The sequence below is a fragment of the Cetorhinus maximus genome, chromosome 8, assembly GCF_964194155.1.
Source record: "Cetorhinus maximus chromosome 8, sCetMax3.hap1.1, whole genome shotgun sequence".
NCBI lineage: Eukaryota > Metazoa > Chordata > Chondrichthyes > Lamniformes > Cetorhinidae > Cetorhinus > Cetorhinus maximus.
In genome coordinates this window covers 17,490,713-17,510,191 of record NC_135886.1, presented here as the reverse complement: position 1 = coordinate 17,510,191, position 19,479 = coordinate 17,490,713, and the positions used below count along the sequence as shown (strand labels likewise).

The window sequence follows — 19,479 nt, the reverse complement described above, 5'->3', positions numbered from 1 at the left end:
GCCTTGATGTCTCACCTCACCTCGGGAGTTCAGCTCTTTTGTCCATGTTTGAACCAAGACTATAATGAGGTCAGGAGCTGAGTGGCCTTGGCGGAACCCAAACTGGGTGCCAGTGAGCAGGTTTATTGCTAAACAAGTGCCGCTTGATAGCACTATTGATGACCCCTTCCATTACTTTACTGAAGATCGAGATCATTAAAACATTGGAATCAAATTAGGTTATTTAGACCCTCAAACCTGTTCTGCCATGCAGTTGGATCATGGTTGATCTGTATCCTAACTCACTTTGGTTCCGTAACCCTTAATACCCTTGACAACAAAAATCTTTCAATGTCCTTTTTCAAGGAGATTTCAAATTTTCAATTGACCCCCAACCTCAGCTGCTTTTTGAGGGAGAATGATTCAGATTTCCTCTGCCCTTCGTGTGAAAAAGTGCTTCTGGCATCATTCCTGAACAACCTGGCTATAATCTTAAGGTTATGTCATCTTGTTATAGATTCTGCTTCCCCAGAGGAAATAGTTTCCCTATTAGCTCCTTTAATCATCTCAATCAGATCATCCCTTAATCTTTTATACTCAAGGGAATACAAGCCAATATTTATGTCTCAATTCAACATCATTTGGGGGAAACAAAGTTATCTGGCCAATGTGACTTTGCTGTTTTTGGGAACTTGCTGTGCACAAATTTGCTGTCCCAATTCCTATATTACAACAGCGACCACATTTCAAAAACTGCTTCATTGGTTGTAATGTGCTTTGGGATGCCCTGAAGTTGTGAAAGGTGGTATAGAAATGCAAGTCTTTTGATAGGAATCTAATATTAAATGAATGCATTAAATAAAAACACTTTATACATGAGCGATAGAAGTTAAGGGTGTCACGAGGCTATGCCCCCTTATTTTTGAAATAATGATTTTTCAGCTTTTACCTGCCTGGAAATTTTGCAATTTGAACTGAGAGCAAACTGCTTAAAAATGCAAGACCACATTTGAAGGTGAAGATGAGAAACGAAAGCATCACTCTAAGGGGAGTGTGAAGAGAGAGACATTTTCTATATTCCAGACACCCATCAAAACTCGTAACTATCTAAGGAAGAGATATTTAAAGTGCAAACTACTGGATATTGAAACAATGGCTGCCACAGGCAGATGCACTCAAAACCTCTCTGAAGTATACAGTGGGTGAAGCCTTTCAAGGCAAGGCTGCCCAGCCACTTGAGAGAGATTGCAAGTGACTCAGGCGGTGTCAAGAAAGTCTTCAGAAGAAACAGGCTGAAGGCTGTTCTCTTTCCCTCTCCCTCTTATGGAACAAGTGTATTGCCCGGTTCAAGAAGCCAACTCCATCAGAAACCTACCAGTGAATCGAGATCTTGTAATAATTACAGCATCTTCTACACCTGACTGCATCCAAGAAACCAGCTAACCTAAATCGGCTGCAGCTTTTTAAATCTATACCTCAAGGAAATCAAAGGACACTTAACCGTATATTCTTTTGCCTTTTTTAATGGACTCTTAACTCCACTTGTGTGTGTGTGTGTGTGTGTGTGTGTGTGTGTGGCTTGACATTGCATTTTTATTATTTTTCTTGGGTTTAATGATGAATAAATTTGCTCTTTGACTCAAGAAAACCTTATTTGGCTCCTTATTTCTCGTAGCTTAAATGGTTAAATACATTCTGATTTAGAAAAGACATATCCTCGTGAAAAAGAAACTTAAACCTTTGTTGTGACCAATCGAGAACGTTGAATAGAGGGGAGCCAGTTCAACCCTTCTCACCTGGTCATCATAAGGGATAGTGAACCAAAGTATGTGTATGACATCACTCGCATGCATGTTTTATATATGTAGAAAGTATGGAATTAGATAGCCTTTTAAGCAAAATAATGGAATAGCTGAGACCCATTGCCTGCAATTCCTGTGCCGTGTGGAACTCCTTCACATGTCCAGGAAGTGCTAAGAGCTCTCCCAATTTTGGCACAAGCCCCCAGATGTCAGTAAGGAGGACTTTGCAGGGTCGACAGGGCTGGTTTTGCTGTTGTCATTTCCGGTGCTTAGGTCGATGCCGGATGATCTTCTGGTGTCATTCCTTTTGAGATTTTGATACAACTAAGTTGCTTGCTAGACCATTTCAGAAGGCACTTAAGAGTCAACCACATTGCTGAGAGTTTGGAGTTGCGTGTAGGCCAGGCGAGGTAAGGACACCAGGTTTCCTTCCTTAAAAAGGTGTTAGTGAACCACATGAATACATAAATTTTTACAGCAATCAACAATGGTTTCATGGTGACTGGATTTTAATTCTAGATCTGTTAATTGAATTTAAATTCCACCAGCTGTGTGATGGCATTGAACCCATGTCCCCAGAGCATTAGCCTGGGCCCCTAGGTTACTAGTCCAGTGGCATGACTACTACAGCACTGCCTCCTCTTGGCCAGCCATTCAGCCACCACTCCTCAACCTCTTATCATGGCTTGGCAACCAATCTTTTATTCCTTTTATCTATTTGTGTTGCAAACATTCCCCCACCACCCAAACCCCTTAGCATCATCTGAAGTGCTTGGGGCATTTTCTGTATTAAATTGCTATCTAGGTGCAGGTCGGTGTGTGCTTGAGTAGCATAATATTGAAGCAAGCTGATTGTGATCCTTTTTGTTGGCTTGCAGGTACGTTTGGTGAATGTAACTCCGAGGAAGAGGTCCAGCAGTGGATGAGATATAATATATTTCTGCTGCTTGAAGTTGGCACCTTCACTGCATTGGTGGAGCTACTCAGCATGGAGATTGAGTGAGTGCAGACTTTTCAGGAATAATCATGCAGGCACTAGGGGTTCATGGTTGTTTACAGTAGAAGTTTGAGACACAATGAAGTGCAATGTTTCCTGGCTGCCTCATTGGGTTTCGAGCAGCATTTTGATACTGTTTTTGATTTGCTAAAGACAGGCTGTGGGGAAACAGCAGGGAAAAGCATTTGGCCCATTGTATTTTGTTAATTTAGAAAGACCCACCCCGGCCTTCCATCTTATATGCTTCCATCAAGTCACCTGTCACTCTTCTAAACAAGACCATTCTGCCTAACCTTTCCTCATAAGACAACTCGCTCATTCCAGGTATCAATCTAGTAAACCTCCTCTGAACTGTCTCCAACACATTTATATCCTTTCTTAAATAAGGAGACCAAAATAGCGCACTATTTGAGATGTGGCCACCCCAATGCCCTGTCATAGGCACAATGAGCAGAATGTGCTCTTATGCTGTATAAATCTAAGTTCTCTGAGAAATAATAAGAAAAAATGTTGCTTTGATGCTATTGACATATTGATTGTCATCGGCACGCACATGGGATACCTGACCCATGACTTTAAACGTTACCAGCGGGGAGCAGGCAGATGATGAAGAGGGGGGATCCTTGGGGGACATGAGAGGTAATTGTGTAGGGGTTGGGGGAGAAGCCATTGCTAGATATTCCTTGACTATGTTTGAATAGCTCAGAGTGGAATCAAATGAGCGTGATCTGAACGAGGCGACAGGAGAGTGGTGTTGGAGGAGGATGGTGTAGTCAACTTTGTCAAAGGTGGCAAAGAGGTCAAGGAGGGAAGATGAACACAGTCGCAGTCAGGGAATATAATTTGTTACTTGAGTTACAATAGTTTTATCAGCAAAAGATACAAACGTGGAGTTGTGAATGAATGAAATGTATTTCAATGTATAAAGGGTTAAAAACAAAATTGGCAACTAAAAGCATTAATAACGATATAAGGATGTCATATAGCAGCTATCATGGAAATGTGCTTGACCTAAAAACTACATAGCAAATTTACCATCATGGAAAGTGTTCTGGTTGGAATCTTGGCTGAAGCTAACTTTTGTGCTGCAGCTGCTGCTAAGACCCAAAATTTGGGGATTGACCTTGAGACTATTTGTTGTATATGATCCAGCTTTATATGGCATTTCTAACTACTTGGCCATCTGGGAAGTTGCAATTCAGTGTTTGCACAGAGCTTTGTGAATCCACTGGTCTGTTCCTCCTGACTGCTGTTAATATGCGTATTTCAGTGACGCTTTAAGATAACTGAGAACTTCTGGTTAATTGTTTCAGATTTACTAAGTGATTTATTTTTATTTAATTAATATACTAGGGGATATTTATTTCTCTGTAAAGTCTGTTGAGTTCACATTATTGACCCTATCGTGTTACCTTCCAGCAACAGTGCTGCATGTAGTAATGCAGTGAGGAAGCCCGCAATCTCTTTGGCTGACAGTACAGATCTAAGGTAAGTCACAACAAAATAGACATAGATGAGAAAAGCATTTGGCCCATTGTATTTCACTGATTTAGAAAGGCCCACCAGCCCTTCCATTTGGGCATGCCACAGTTTCTTCAATGATTACAAGGTTTTTATATCTTTATCCTATTCAAACTCCACTCTCCATGTTACCTTTATATGAAGACCTTTTTCGCATCAGTTCTAAATTTCTTACATACTAAATTAAGCATCAGAAGAGGGATATACTAAATGAAGCATCAAATGAGGCCAAACAAAAACAGAAAATGCTGGAAAAACTGAGCATGTCCGACAGCATTTGTGGAGAGAGAGACAGAGTTAATGTTTCGAGTCCGTATGACTTCCGCTCTGAAGAAGAGTCATACGGACTTGAAACGTTAACTCTGTGTCTGTCTCCACAGATGCTCTCAGTCCTGCTGAGTTTTTCCAGCATTTTATGTTTTTGTTTCAGATTTCTAGCATCTGCAGTGTTTCGCTTTTATCAAATGTGGCAAATGGAATTCATTCTGGAAAAGTGCAAGGTAATGCATTTGGGGAGGGCAAACAAAGCAAGGGAATACTCAATAATTGGGAAATTATTGAGAGGGGTTGAGGAAGTAAGTGATCTTGGAGTGCATGTGCACAGGTCCTTGAAGGTGGCAGGGCAGGTGGACAAGGTGGTCAAGAAAGCATATGGAACGCTTTCCTTTATTCGGCTAGGTATTGAATACAAAAGCTGGGATGTAATGATGGAACTGTATAAAATGCTGGTTAGGCCACAGCTGGAATTTTGTACACAGTTCTGGTCACCACATTATAGGAAGGACATAATTTCTCTGGGGAGAGTGTAGAGGAGATTTACAAGAATGTTGTCAGGGCATGAAAATTGCAGCTATGAGGAAAGATTGGACAGGCAAGTGTTGTTTTCCTTAGAACAGAGGAGGCTAAGGGGTGACAAAAGGTATACAAAATTGAGGGCCTAGAAAGGGTAGACAGGAAAGACTTGTTTTCCCCTAGCTGAGGGGTCAATTACCAGGGGGGGCATAGATTGAAGGTGATAAGTAGAAGGATTAGAGGGGACATGAGGAAAAATTTTTTCACCCAGAGGGTGGTGGGTGTCTGGAATTCAGTGCCTAAGTTGGTGGTTGAGGCTGAAATGTTCAACTCATTTAAAAGGTACCTGGATCTGCGTCTGAAGTGCTGTAACCTGCAAGGCTACGGACCAGGTGCTGGAAAGTGGGATTAAAATGAGCGGTTAATTTCTTTTTTTCTCTGTTTTTGGCTGGCGAAAACACAATGGGCTGAATGGCCTCTTTCTGCATCATAAGTTATCTATGGTTCCTGCTGACCTGAAGCTGCATTCCTCCTCCTATTTTTAAGATTTAGTTTGAAGGAATTTTCTGGATTTACATTTTCTATTTCATTTACCGTCTTCTATACCTTTGGAAAATAATCTGTTATCCTTTTCCCTGACAAAAATACCAATTTCTGTAGTCTTTGCTTTTGTTTCAGCTTTCCTCATCTAACTGTATCAGCAAAGCCTTCTATCCCCTTCTCAATTGCTTTTCTAGCTTGGTCTTAAATGTATCTAACCTGTTTGCCTCATCCATTCCATGTGATAGTGAGTTCCACATGGGGAGACGGTGGCGTAATGATAAAGTCGATGGACTAGTAATCCAGAGACCCAGCTAATTCTTTGGGGACATGGTTTGAAATCGCACTACAGCAGCTGGTAGAATTTGAATTCAGTTAATAAATCTGGAATGTAAAGCTAATCTGTATAATGGTGACCATGAAGCTATCATCGATTGTTGTAAAAACCCATCTAGTTGACTCTTAACTGCCCTCTGAAATGGTGTGGCATGCCACTCTGCTCAAGGGCAATTAGGATGGGCAAAAATACTGGCTTTGCGAGCGACACCAACATCTCATGAAAGAATAAAGAAAAAAATTCTCACCACTCAATGCATAAAAAAGTTTCATCTGAATTCCCTATTTGATTTTTTTGGTTACTATTTTATGCCCCTAGATTTGCTCTTTCCCACAAATATCTTTGTGTCTTCTCCACTACAACCTATCATAATGTCATAAACCTCTATTAGATTGCTCCTCCGCCTTCTCTTTTCAAGCGAAAAAAGACCTTAGCTGCTCATCCTTTCCTAATAAGTTCTTGTATCAACCTTGTAAATTTCTTTTGCACCTTCTCAGGTATCTCTATATCTTTTTTTTATAACATGGTGCCCGGAACTGCACACACTACTCCGGTTTGGTTTAATAGAAGTTCAATACATACATATTTAAACACAATTTCTCTGCTTTTCAATCCTGTTCCTCTAGAAATAAATCCTAGTGCTTGGTTTGCTTTTTTAATAGTTTTATTGATCTGCCTCATTACTCTGTGGTTTGTGTTGTACTTTTAGATCCCTTTTCTCCTCAACCCCATTTGGATTCGATTTTCCAAGTAATTTGTGATCTAACTTTTCTAATATCTCTCACTATCCGTATTGAAATTCATTTGTCAATGATGTCTATTCTGCAAGTTTATTGGTACCATCTTGAGTTCGTGAAAATGAATGTTAATGTATAACTAAACCTTTCTTGCTATAAAACTTGGTCCTTCAACTAGGTGTAACACTATCACTTGGGGTAAATGAAGGGCTATTGTGCAATGGCATCACCAAGAGTAGGCCAAGGGCCACAGTGTAGGTGAATCAGCAAGGGTAGACCAAGGACCACAGTGTAGGCCATCACCCAGGGTATGAGAAGAGCCCAGTATCATAGTGCAGGAGATCACCCAGGGTAAGATGAAGGGCCCATATTAACAATGCAGGACCATCACCAGGAATAGGTGAAGGGCCACAGTGCAGGACATCACTGAGGTTGAAAAGAAGTCTCCTGATGCATTATTATTAGACTAGCAACCCAGAAATCAAAACATGATGAGTTGTTAAATTGAATTTCATAAATCTGATAACTTGCAGCTTAGCACTAGAAAAAGTGACCATGTCATAAAAACAAAATTAGCTCACTATTGTCCTTCAGGAACTGCAACCATCTCTACTTGACCTGGCCAACAGATGATTCCAGTTCACATTGTGGTTGGCCAGAACATGGAGGGATGTGTAGCAAATGCTCCTTTGTCAGTGTCACCCACATCCTAATAAGTTTTTAAATTATAAGATAAATCCTGAAGTAAAAGTTTGAGTAGGTCAAGATGAGTCTACAAGGAAGGGAAAATGATTTGACAGTGTCGGACTGTGAAGTCTCGGACTGCACAGAACAAGCAGAAAAGGAAACTTTCTCTGAAAGAAGGCTTATAGAATCAAAATCAAGAAAACGTGATGGCTTGAGGAATTTGAAAAAGGCCTTGAATTCCTCAGGATCAATGGTCTGGCGTACTTTTATCAATTTGATTATAATTATTGGTTTTTATATTGAAAATCCCAACTTAAGCCAATGCATTTCAATATTAAGCTAATACCATTCCTGTATGATACTTAATTTAAACTACTCACACCATCAATGACAGCTCTATAACATCAGCCCCATGTTGCACATTTAAAATGTTCTTTGCTGATGGAAGAGAAGTTTGAAAGACCATTGCTATGATCCCTGTAAAGACAGATAACTTTTAAAAAGAGATGAATTTTCCAATGATGGAAAGAACTGAAGGACAAGATTTCATGTTTTAAGACTTTTACTGTAGCAAAAAAATACTAAAATCAACTTGGATCAAACACTGATTAACAGGCAACCAATACATCAAACTTATCAAAAGGTACTTATGCATTAACTGCCTTATGAAACCCTTTTACACGCTTCTGGCAGATATGTAGCATTGAAGGAAGAGCTCCACAGTCATTCCCAGCTGTGGAGTGACTGGGAATGACTGTGTCCAGCAGAGGTTCATTTCTCCCCACCGCACCAGGTCAAACCTTTGTGTCCTTCAACAGCCGTTTCACTCCACCCATGTTTTCCTGGATATGATTATCATCAGCAAGGCACACCTAGCTGACTCACTGTTTCTTAAATCTTCAAGAGCCTCGCCTGTTCTGTTCCCTTTCTTTTGAACAGAAAACAAACTCTTAAAAGCATCTTGCTTCGTCAGTAATACAAAACAGTTACCCCTGCTTTTCCATAGTACTAAGATGGCACTTTCCAAACCCACGGCCAGTACCATCTAGAAGGACAAGGGCAGCAGATAGATGGGAACATCACTACCTGGAAGTTCCCCTCCAAGTCACTCACCATCCTGACTTGGAAATATATCGCTGTTCCTTCACTGTTACTGGATCAAAATCCTGGAACTCCCTTCCGAGCAGCACTGTGGGTGCACCTACACCACATGCACTACAGCAGTTTGAGAAGGCAGCTCACCACCACCTTCTCAAGGGCAATTAGGGATGGCAATAAATGCTGGCCCAGCCAGCGAAGCCCACATCCCATGAATGAATTTTAAAAAAGCAAAATACTATGGATGCTGGAAATCTGAAATAAAAACAGAAAATACTGGAAAAACTCAGCAGGTCTGACAGCATCTGTGGAGAGAGAAACAGAGTTAAAGTTTCAAGTCCTTATGACCCTCCAGAGCTCTGAAGAAGGGTCATATGGACTTGAAACATTAGCATCTGTGGGCAGCTAAACAGTTATCAGACCTGCTGAGTTTTTTCAGCATTTTCTGTTTTTATTTCCACAGCAGTAGCTTCTTTGTTCGTTCATCTCAAATAGCAGTTATCCCAAGTTCTGAGAGATAGTATAAAGCTGCCACCCTACCTCAGTGGGTTTCTACCCGAGCTTCTCTCCCTATGGCAACCAGATCACATGGGCATTTTTCTGAATTGAGTTTATCAGGGATTTACCCTCTTCTCCCCTTCCCCCATTTTCACTGTACCCTTCTTACTTTAAGTTAAAGGGGGCATTTTAAAGCATCATCTTGAAAGGTTCGGCATTCGTGACACCGTGGGGCAAAACTACTTGGGTCTGGGAGGGTGCACTGGCAGTGTAAATGAGGTAGGCCTCAGGAAATATGGCACAGGACCTTGTGTCTCCTTCCATTTCCATGTAAGAAATTGTACCAGAACTGGGGTGTGAGCTACATGCCTGTAACACTTTTCCATTGTGGATGTCACAGGAAGAGACAGACTGGCGGAATGATTCTTCCATTAGAAATGCTGCTATTTTTATTGTCAGTGCTCCAGGTGCATGTGCATGACGTATTCATATCAGCATAGCAGGACCAGGTCCTGGCAGATTTACAGTGGTAAGGGGATGCATGGAAAGGAGATGAAGACTCAGTACGAAATAGACTGAATGCAAAATCAGGAGTTTAGTTTATGTGGGAATTCAGTGCTAGGGGGGAAGGCACATACCAGAAATGTTGGGGATAACAGGGTTTAGTGAGAGGGAGGAACTGAATTAAATCAGTGTTAGTAGGGAAATGGTGTTGGAGAAACTGATGGGATTGAAGGCCGATAAATCCCCAGGGCCTGATAATCTCCATCCCAGAGTACTTAAGGAAGTGGCCCTAGAAATAGTGGATGCATTGGTGGTCATCTTCCGAGATTCTATAGACTCTGGAACAGTTCCTACAGATTGGAGGGTAGTTAATGTAACCCCACTATTTGAAAAGAGAGGTAGAGAGAAAACAGGGAATTATAGACCAGTCAGCCTGACGTCGGTAGTGGGGAAAATTCTAGAGTCCATTATAAAAGATTTAATAGTTGAGCACTTGGAAAACAGTGGCAGAATCGGACAGGGTCAGCATGGATTTACGAAAGGGAAATCATGCTTAATAAATCTACTGGAATTTTTTGAGAATGTAACCAGTAGAGTTGATGAGGGGGAGCCAGTGGATGTGGTTTATTTGGACTTTCAGAAGGCTTTCGACAAAGTCCCACATAAGAGATTAGCGTGTAAAATTAAAGCGCAAGGGATTGGGGGTAGGGCATTGAGATGGTTGGAAAACTAATTGGCAGACAGGAAACAAAGAGTAGGAATAAACGGGTCTTTTTCTGAATGGCAGGCAGTGACTAGTGGGGTACCGCTGGGATTGGTGCTGGGACCCCAGCTATTCACAATATATATTAATGATTTAGATGAGGGAACTAAATGTAATATCTCCAAATTTGCAGATGACACAAAGCTGGGTGGGAGGGTGAGCTGTGAGGAGGATGCAGAGATACTTTAGTGTGATTTGGACAAGCTGAGTGAGTGGGCAAATGCATGGCAGATGCAGTATAATATGGATAAATGTGAGGTTATCCACTTTGGTAGCAAAAACAGGAAGGCAGATTATTATCTGAATGGCTATAAATTGATAGAGGGGAATGTGCAACGAGACTTGGGTGTCCTCGTGCACCAGTCGCTGAAGGTGCAGCAGGCGGTAAAGAAGGCAAATGTTTTGTTGGCCTTCATAGCGAGAGGATTCGAGAACAGGAGTAGGGATGCCTTGCTGCAATTATACAGGGCTTTGGCGAGACCACACCTGGAATATTGTGTGCAGTTTTGGTCTCCTTATCTGAGGAAGAATGTTCTTGCTATAGAGGGAATGCAGCGAAGGTTTACCAGACTGATTCCTGGGATGGCGCGTCTGACATATGAGGAGAGATTGAGTCGGTTAGGATTATATTCGCTGGAGTTCAGAAGAATGGGGGGGGGGATCTCATAGAAACCTATAAAATTCTAACAGGACTAGACAGGGTAGATGCAGGAAGGATGTTCCCGATGGTGGGGGAGTCCAGAACCAGGGGTCACAGTCTGAGGATATGGGGTAGACCATTTAGGACTGAGATGAGGAGAAATTTCTTCACGCAGAGAGTGGTGAGCCTGTGGAATTCGCTACCACAGAAAGTAGTTGAGGCCAAAACATTGTATGTTTTCAAGGAGGAGTTAGATATAGCTCTTGGGGCGAAAGGGATCAAAGGATATGGGGAGAAAGCGGGAGCAGGCTATGAGTTGGATGATCAGCCTTGATCATAATGAATGGTGGAGCAGGCTCGAAGGGCAGAATGGCCTACTCCTATTTTCTATGTTTCTATGTGCTCCCATTTCTCCCAGTTTTCAGCCTCCAGTAGCTGGTGAGTCATCTTCCTTATCTCCAAGCTAGCAGACAGTAACTTTCTATTACTTTAGCTGTGTAAATTAATAATTCATTGACTAATTAAACATATAAAGTTAGACAGACATGGTAAGGCTAGTAATGTGTTGTGACTGCATCATGTGCAAATTTGTGGAATGAGGTGCACTTGTGGCCAACCATTCTTCCAATAAGTGTCTACAACTTGCACAACTTTGGTTCAGGGCTGCTGAGCTGGAGCCTGAGTTGCTGGCATTGCGAGCACCAGGAAGGGGGAAAGTTACCTGGATACTATGTTACAGGGGGCAGTCGCACATCTTGGGTTAGAGCCTTCGAGTCGGTCAATGGTCTTGGACAGGAGAGTGTGACTGCGAGTGGAACCAGCATATAGAGATGTAGGAGCCTTAGCTTCTGGCTTTGTATAAACACGTACAAAGTGCTTTCTGCTTGTGTAGATGAGGAAAAGAACTGTAGGATGGATGAGCGGACTGATCATTGTAGCATGGTGCAGGATGCCATTCAAGTGGGGGAAACAAAAAGAATGTGGTAGTGATAGACTGTATAGTCAGGGGGACAGATACTGTTCTCTGCGGCTGCAACTGGGAGCTTTGAAGGTTGTGTTGCCTGCCATTTAGCAGGGTTAAGGGCGTTTCCTCTTTGCTGGAGAGCAACTTGGAGTGGGAGGATCCAGTTCTCGTGGTCTACATGGGAACTAAGAACAGAGTTAGAACCAGGAATGATGTTCTGCCAAGAGAGTTTGAGGAGCTAGGGTTCAAATTAAAATGCAAAACATCAAAGGTAATCATCTCTGGATTGTTACCTGAGCCATGTGCCAGTTGGCATAGGGTCAAGCAGATTAGAGAATTAAATGTGTGGCTCAGAGTTGTGTGGGAACAAGGGGTTAAGATTCTTGGGACACTGACAATTAATTGGGGAAGAGGGAGCTATTCCATTGGGATGGACTCCACTTAAATCGATCTGGAACCAGTGTCCTCGGCAGTCATATAACTAGGGCTCTGGACAGGGCTTTAATCTAACGTGGGAGGGTTCAGGTGAAAGGAGATTTAGAAATCTAAAGGGAGAGAGGTCGAAGCAATGGAACAAGTGTAGTGATGTGGGTAAAGATAAGCAGTGGGACAGGAAGGGACAGAATGTTTAACATTAATTGTGTATCAGCGAATAAGGTCAATGCAGGGAATAATAGTAAAAGTATTAAATTATTGATTTTTTTTATTTGAATCTGCAAATAAGATTGATGAACTCGTGGCACAAAAAGAGGTAAATGGTTTGGATTTAATCGCCATTACAGAGACATGTTTACAAGGTGAGCAAGGTTAGGGAATAAATATTCCTGGGTGTGCAATATTTCAGAAAGACAGAATGGCAAAGGAGGTGGGATAGCTTTGATCATGAAGGATATGAGTGAGAAGAGACCTGGTTTCAGAAGATCAAGAAGTAGGATCAGCGTACGTGGAAATTAGGAATAGTCAGAAAATGTTGGTGGACTATTCGGGTGCAACAGTAAAGAAAAGGCTTGCATTTATTTAGCACCCTTCATGACCACCAGATGCCTCAGAGCTCTACAGTTAATGAAATATGTTTGAAGTGTAGCGCTGTTGTAAAGTAGGAAGCACAGCTAATTTGTGTGCAGCAAGACCTCATAAACAAAGTGTGATAATGACCAGATAAAGGGAAGGCAGTGGAGTAGTGGTATTGTCACTGGACTAGTAATCCAGTGATCCAGGTAGTGCTCTGGGGGCCCAGGTTCGAATCCCACTACGGCAGATGGTGGATTTGAAAATTCAATAAAAATCTGGAATTCAAAGTCTAATGATTAGCAGGAAGCATTTTTCGATTGTTATAAAACCCATCTGGTTCACTTCTGGGAATGTCCTTTTAGGGAAGGAAATCTGTCCTTACCTGGTCTGGCCTACATGTAACTCCACAGCAATGTGGTTGACTCTTAAATGCCTGGAACCTACAATGCATGGACTGCAGCGGTTCAAGAAGGCAGCTAGCTACCGCCTTCTCGAGGGCAAATAGGGAGTCAGCGACGCCCACATCCCATGAATGAATAAAAAATTATTTATTTTTGTGATGTTGCTTGGGAGATAAACATTAGCCAGGACGCTGGGGATAATTCCCCTGCTTTTCTTTGAAATAGTGTAATGGGATTTTTTATATCAACATGAGCGTAAATGGGGGCAAAAGCAAAATACTGCAGATGCTGGAAATCTGAAATAAAAACATGAAATGCTGGAAAAACTTAGCAGGCCTGGCAGCATCAGTTTCTCTCTCCAAAGATGCTGCCAGACCTGCTGAGTTTTTCCAGCATTTCCTGTTTTTAATTAGGGTAGATGGGGCCAAGCTTTAATTTCTCATCTGTGTTATGACTGGGATGGGAGGAGTGCACATCCACATAGCCCCATTACTCAACAGGGCGCATCATAAGTGCAAATGTTTATTTCACTCTTCAAAATGACTAATTGTTTACCTTCACTATGGTTGGACCCAGAATAAAAGAGACTTTAACTAGGCTTCTTTCAATAAACTCAAAATAATTGATTTATTATGAAGCAAAACTTGTTTTTTAAAACAAGTTGCAAAACATGGGTAACACACTTCCAGATTACAAATTGTAACTATTTACCCCTTTCAAAATCCCAACATACACACAAACACACACAAAACAAAGGACAAGACAAATAAGGTTCCTGCAGAGGTTGGCATAAGGCAACACTTTCTAAAAAATTTGAAAAGGTGTTGATGCTGTCGCTTTGCTGTTCCACCTGTGAAGACTGAGCGCTCTTGTGGGATTTTGAAATGCAGACAACGGATGATTGGATGCGGATTAATACTAATTGTAAAGGATAAAAGGACAGTTACAAAGTTTCTTATACACCAGTAAACCAAAATGGCTTTGGAAGTTGCTAAGACTTTTCTGGGAGTAGAAAATGTAACAGTAGATTATTTGAAATCCTTGACTAATAGAGATAGCAGATACAGTGAAGGTAGAAATAAAAGCAGGATTTCATAAGAATGATATGATTAAAGTAATTACCCAGCGTTTAGAATTAAAAGAGGAAACTCCTAAAATTGGTGTATCATAGCTAGAGCCAGCTAGGATTCAGTTGCAAATGAGGCAATTTGAGATAGAAGGGGATAGAGAAAAGCAGAAGCTTGAACTTGAAAAAAGAAAGGAACTGAAAAACCTTGACTTGGAGGAGAAAGAGAGATGAGAAAAATTGAATTAGAAAGGAAAAAGAAAGAGCAGAGAAAATGAAAATGAAGAAGCTTGATCTTGACCTCCAGAAAGAGAGGTTAGCAAGGGAGGAAAGAGAGCAGGAACAAGAGTGGGAATATCAGCTTAAAAGGTTGGAATTTAAAAAGAGGCCCCAGATGCTGGGGGGGGGTGGGGAGTTCTGATGATGGAAAAATTACCCCCAGCCTGGAGCCCAGTACAGCGATTTTTAAGTTTCTACAAGCTCTTCTAGAGTTTGAGGAATGGGATGTGGAGGCATTCTTCATTTTGTTTGAGAAATTTAGACGTGAAAGGCATTAAAAGCATTTTTTGAATTCTTTGGGTATCTGGGAGCAAACTGTGAAGGAAGATTGCTCCTTTCTCCCTCTCTCCCCCTGTATTGCCTCAGTCCAGAATGGGTGTTCACCTTCAGTCAGAAAAATTCTTACCTCAGTATAACTCGCATATATTTGAAAGCCTGTGAAACTACAGCAGGTGAGAGTTAATAACAACAGCGTTTCACTGAATATCCTTTGGAAAGGACTTCTAGACAACTACTGTGACCATCGCTCCGTCTTTGCCTGCAGGAACACTAAATTGACAGTGTCGAAACCTTTTCGAATTTTACCCTTTTTCAAGAAGTGACACAACCTCTGCAGAGACCTTATTTGTGTTGTCCTTGGGTTTTTTGTAAGTGTCTATGTGTTGGGATTTTAAAAGGGGTAAACTGTTACACTTCCAGATTCCAAATTGCATGTTAACCAGTTTTGCAACTTGTTTTTTTAAAAAAAGGTTTTGCTTCATAAATCAATTATTCTGAGTTTATTGAAAGAAGTCTGGTTAAAGTCTCTGTCATTCTGGGTCTAGCAGCAGCGAAGGTAAACAATTGGCCGTTTTGGTGAATGAATTAAACGTTTACGCTTACGGTGTGATCTATGGAGTAGTGGGGCTCGAGAAACTGCACTTCTCCCATCCCGGTCATAACATAGATAATAACATATTAAAAATTTTGCTTTGATATCTCATCTGTAAGACAGCACCTCCGGCAGTGAAGCTGTCCCTTAGTTTTGCAGTAGATTTTTGTACTCCAGTCCCGCAGTGAACCTGAAACTTTCATATGCAGGCGAGCATGCGACCATTGAGCCATGGCTGACACTGGCACAGATTGTACGTTCTGCTTCCACCCTCCCACTTCTACACATTGCAATTTGTGGAATAGAGCTCCAAGAGAGAAGGGCTCATGTCTACAATTGCACGATGAAATTTCAAGTGCAAAACAAACTGACATTTTCTCACTCAGTTATTTTCACTATAAACTTAGTAGTGGTACTGATTAAACATACTGATGGTCAACCAGTGTTCCCTTGTTTACTCTATATTCCTGTTTCTCAGAGTGCTGCTGAACATAATGTACTTGATGGTGGAGACAATCCGTCAGGAAATGGACGAGGATAATCTGGAGTGGAGGGCCATGAGGGAGACCTTCAGAACAGACCTAGGTGTGGCAATATGTTCTGTCTGATTTATGGATCATAAGATGAAACAAAAGTAAATTATGTTTTTGATGCATGATATATCACAATCCCTTAGCTATTTGCTTCCATGTGTTACCAATTCCATCTTACTTGAGAGCATTGACATAGCTGAATCTTAAGGTAACTAAAGCATAATGAGGGTTTCAGTAACAGTTGGACAGAGGTAGTGCAGAGGTGGAATTTAGGAGTCTGTTCTGCTTTTCATTTAGATTATGAATGATCTTTGCTTCAATTTCATTTCCCTGCCTTAGGTCTATACCCTTTAATACCTTTTGCCTAATAAAATTCTGTCACTTGGTCTTGAAAGTTTAATCTAACCCCCCCAGCTCCCACCGTCAGCACCAACAGCTTTTTGGGGTGAGGATTTCTAATTTCTACTGTCCTCTGTGGACAAGTGCTGCCTTATTTCACTCTTAAATGGTCTATCTTTTATTTTAAGATTATGCCCATTTGTCCACTCACTGGAAGAAATTATTTCTTTTCTTTCTACTTTATCAAATCCTTTGATAATTTTAGACACCTCAATTGGATCACTCTTTAAACTTCTAAACTCAATGGAATAGAAGTCAAATTTATGCAGTATGTCCTCATAATTTTACTCTTGAGTCACAGTTTCATTTTGTGAATATAGATTGTAGCCCATCCAAGATCTGCATATCCTCATGTTACAACTTAAGCATAACATTCTTTTGTATTTCAGCCCTTGAAGAGGGCCAACATTCCGTAAGTCTTTGTCTTCCTCAGAAGCTTTTAGTGATTTGTGGACTTCAATGCCAAAATTCCATTGGTCTTCCACGAATGGGTGATGTTTCAGAGATGAAACTAGGTGACCTTTATGCTCGCGAAGATCTAGAGTAGATGCAGAATCAGAAGACTCTGGTTCGAACAGAACATCAAGGTTGCAGCAAGGGTTCTGTCTACGGCTTGGCTGTGGATAGAATTATGGCAACGGTGTGATATTTGTGATCTTAAGCCAAATGTCATAGAAATATGATGTGCTTCTAGTGTTTAGTTAGAGGAAATTATAGCTCATCCAAGTCTGGATTTTTGGTAATGATGGGTGCAGAGTGATCATGGATCATGTGGAAACTGACCTTGAGGTCTCCCTGTTCTTCTTTGTGATAGTGCCATGGAATAATTTTTGTCCATTTAACCCATTTAACTTTGGGAAAGCTGGAAATTGGTTTGCATGCAGAAAATTTCACAAGCTACAGCTGGATGAATCATAAGTTAATCTATTCCTTGGTGTTTTAGTGAAGTGCTAGGCAGTGCCGACCAACAATCTGCTGTCTCAGACATAAAAGTTACATGGATCCATTGCTCTTTTTTTTAAATAACGCAATTCCAAAATTTTTACTATTTCTTTAAAAGTCTGATCTCCACCACACTCCCAATCTACCTGTCTCATTAAAAAATTCCCTCAAATATTTGTCCACTTGCATGTACTATACATCCCCTTTCTTTTTTCTCTTAGGTGTATCGCTGTACAACAATGAACCATTTTCAGTCATGCTATTTGGGATGGTGACCAAATTCTGTAGTGGCCACGCTCCTCATTTCCCCATGAAGAAGGTTCTGTTATTGCTTTGGAAAACTGTATTGGTGAGTATCAATGAATTGAGAGGTTCTTTTTGGTCACGAATATTTATTGTTTAAAGAGGTTGATTCACCCTCCACATTTAAAAGTAAAAATTTACAACTTTTGCAGTGGCTTAGCTGAGTGGAAAGTCTGTTGTGTAAAGTCAGAGAAAGGTCCTGACTTTGATCCATTGTTTGCTTTTAGTTAGTTTCTTCAACTAGCAAGGGCATTAAAATTTGCCACGGTACCCTGAGCTGCAGTGGGAGAATGCTGATGATTCTTGCTCCTGCTTGCTGTCTGACGATTCCTACTGAAAAGTGTCTGGCAGGTGGGTGCTGGACTGGAGGCATCTGTGCTGCCCTCGAAAGTTGAGCATCCTGCTTTGGCGCATGCGTGAAGAATGATCACTGCAGTAAGGTTTCAGAGTCATAGCAGTGATTGTTGAACTGATACCAAGATTAACGTTCATAGGTTTTTAAAATGCTTCAAAATCTAAACTCTCTGTGAGGGTTCACTTTCCTCATGCTTAAAATTCCTAAGTCAGCAAGCGTTGATGTAAGCTTCTGTTTGCATTTCAGTGTTTTAGTAATATTTCAGGTGAGACCCTTCCTTAACAGGAAGTTTTACTTGTCTCTTTAATAGCTGTCACTGGGAGGCTTTGAAGACTTGCAGGTTCTTAAAGTGAAGAAACGTGAGGCCCTTGGACTGCCACCGCTTCCTGAAGACAGCATCAAAGTGATCCGTAACATGAGAGCTGCCTCACCACCAGCATCTGCTTCTGACCTAATAGAGCAGCAGCAGAAAAGGGCTCGCAGAGAACACAAGGTGAGAGTGACGTGCATTCACTGAATCAGTCACTGGTCACTGATGTTGTGGCCGTACCAGTACCGGCACCAGTTCCTGAATTTGTGCTTCAGTTAGCTGATTTGCAACTAGATTGCTTTGTCACAGTAAAACACATACACTGGCAAAATTCTTAACAAAAACAAAAATACCTGGAAAAATTCAACAGGTCTGGCAGCATCTGCGGATAGGAGCACAGTTAATGTTTCAAGTCCGAATGACCCTTCCACAGAACTAAGTAAAAATAGAAGAGAGGTGAAATATAAGCTGGTTTAAGGGAGGGGGTGGGTCAAGAAGAGCTGGATAGAGGGCCAGTGATAGATGGAGATAAGCAAAAGATGTCACAGATAAAAGGACAAAGAGGTGTTGAAGGTGGTGATATTATCTAAAGGAATGTGCTAATTAAGAGGAGAAAGGTACAGATAGCCCTGGTGGGGATGGGGTGGGGGGAAGGGATCGAAATAGGCTAAAAGGTAGAGGTAAAACAATGGATGGAAATACACTTAAAAATAATGTTTTCCACCCACGGTGGTTGACAGGGCCCTCAACTCCTGCGCATCCGCCCTCACACCTTCTTCTCCCTCCCAGAAACATGATAGGGTCTCCCCCTTGTCCTCACTTATCACCCCACCAGCCTCTGCATTCAAAGGATCATTCTCCTCCATTTCTGCCAACTCCAGCATGATGCCACCACCAAACACATCTTCCCTTCACCCCCCCTGGCGGCATTCCGCAAGGATCGTTCCCTCCGGGACACCCTGGTCCACTCCTCCATCACCCCCTACACCTCAACCCCCTCCCATGGCACCTTCCCATGCAACCGCAGAAGGTGCAACACCTGCCCCTTTACTTCCCCTCTCCTCACCGTCCAAGGGCCCAAGCACTCCTTTCAAGTGAAGCAGCATTTCACTTGCATTTCCTTCAACTTATTCGTTGCTCCCAGTGCGGT

General features: G+C 41.6%; 1 protein-coding gene across 2 annotated transcripts in view; it reads left to right on the top strand.

Moving 5' to 3' along the window:
- Nucleotides 1-19,479, top strand: part of LOC144683467 (striatin-interacting protein 1 homolog) — a 119,103-nt gene that overhangs the window by 26,040 nt on the left and 73,584 nt on the right. For both annotated transcript variants that reach the window (XM_078546514.1, XM_078546515.1), the window contains exons 5-9: nucleotides 2,660-2,780; nucleotides 4,198-4,266; nucleotides 15,966-16,072; nucleotides 17,583-17,710; nucleotides 18,330-18,512. In XM_078546514.1, the coding sequence (XP_078402640.1) occupies nucleotides 2,660-2,780; nucleotides 4,198-4,266; nucleotides 15,966-16,072; nucleotides 17,583-17,710; nucleotides 18,330-18,512 (608 nt within the window). The remainder of the gene's footprint in view (nucleotides 1-2,659; nucleotides 2,781-4,197; nucleotides 4,267-15,965; nucleotides 16,073-17,582; nucleotides 17,711-18,329; nucleotides 18,513-19,479) is intronic.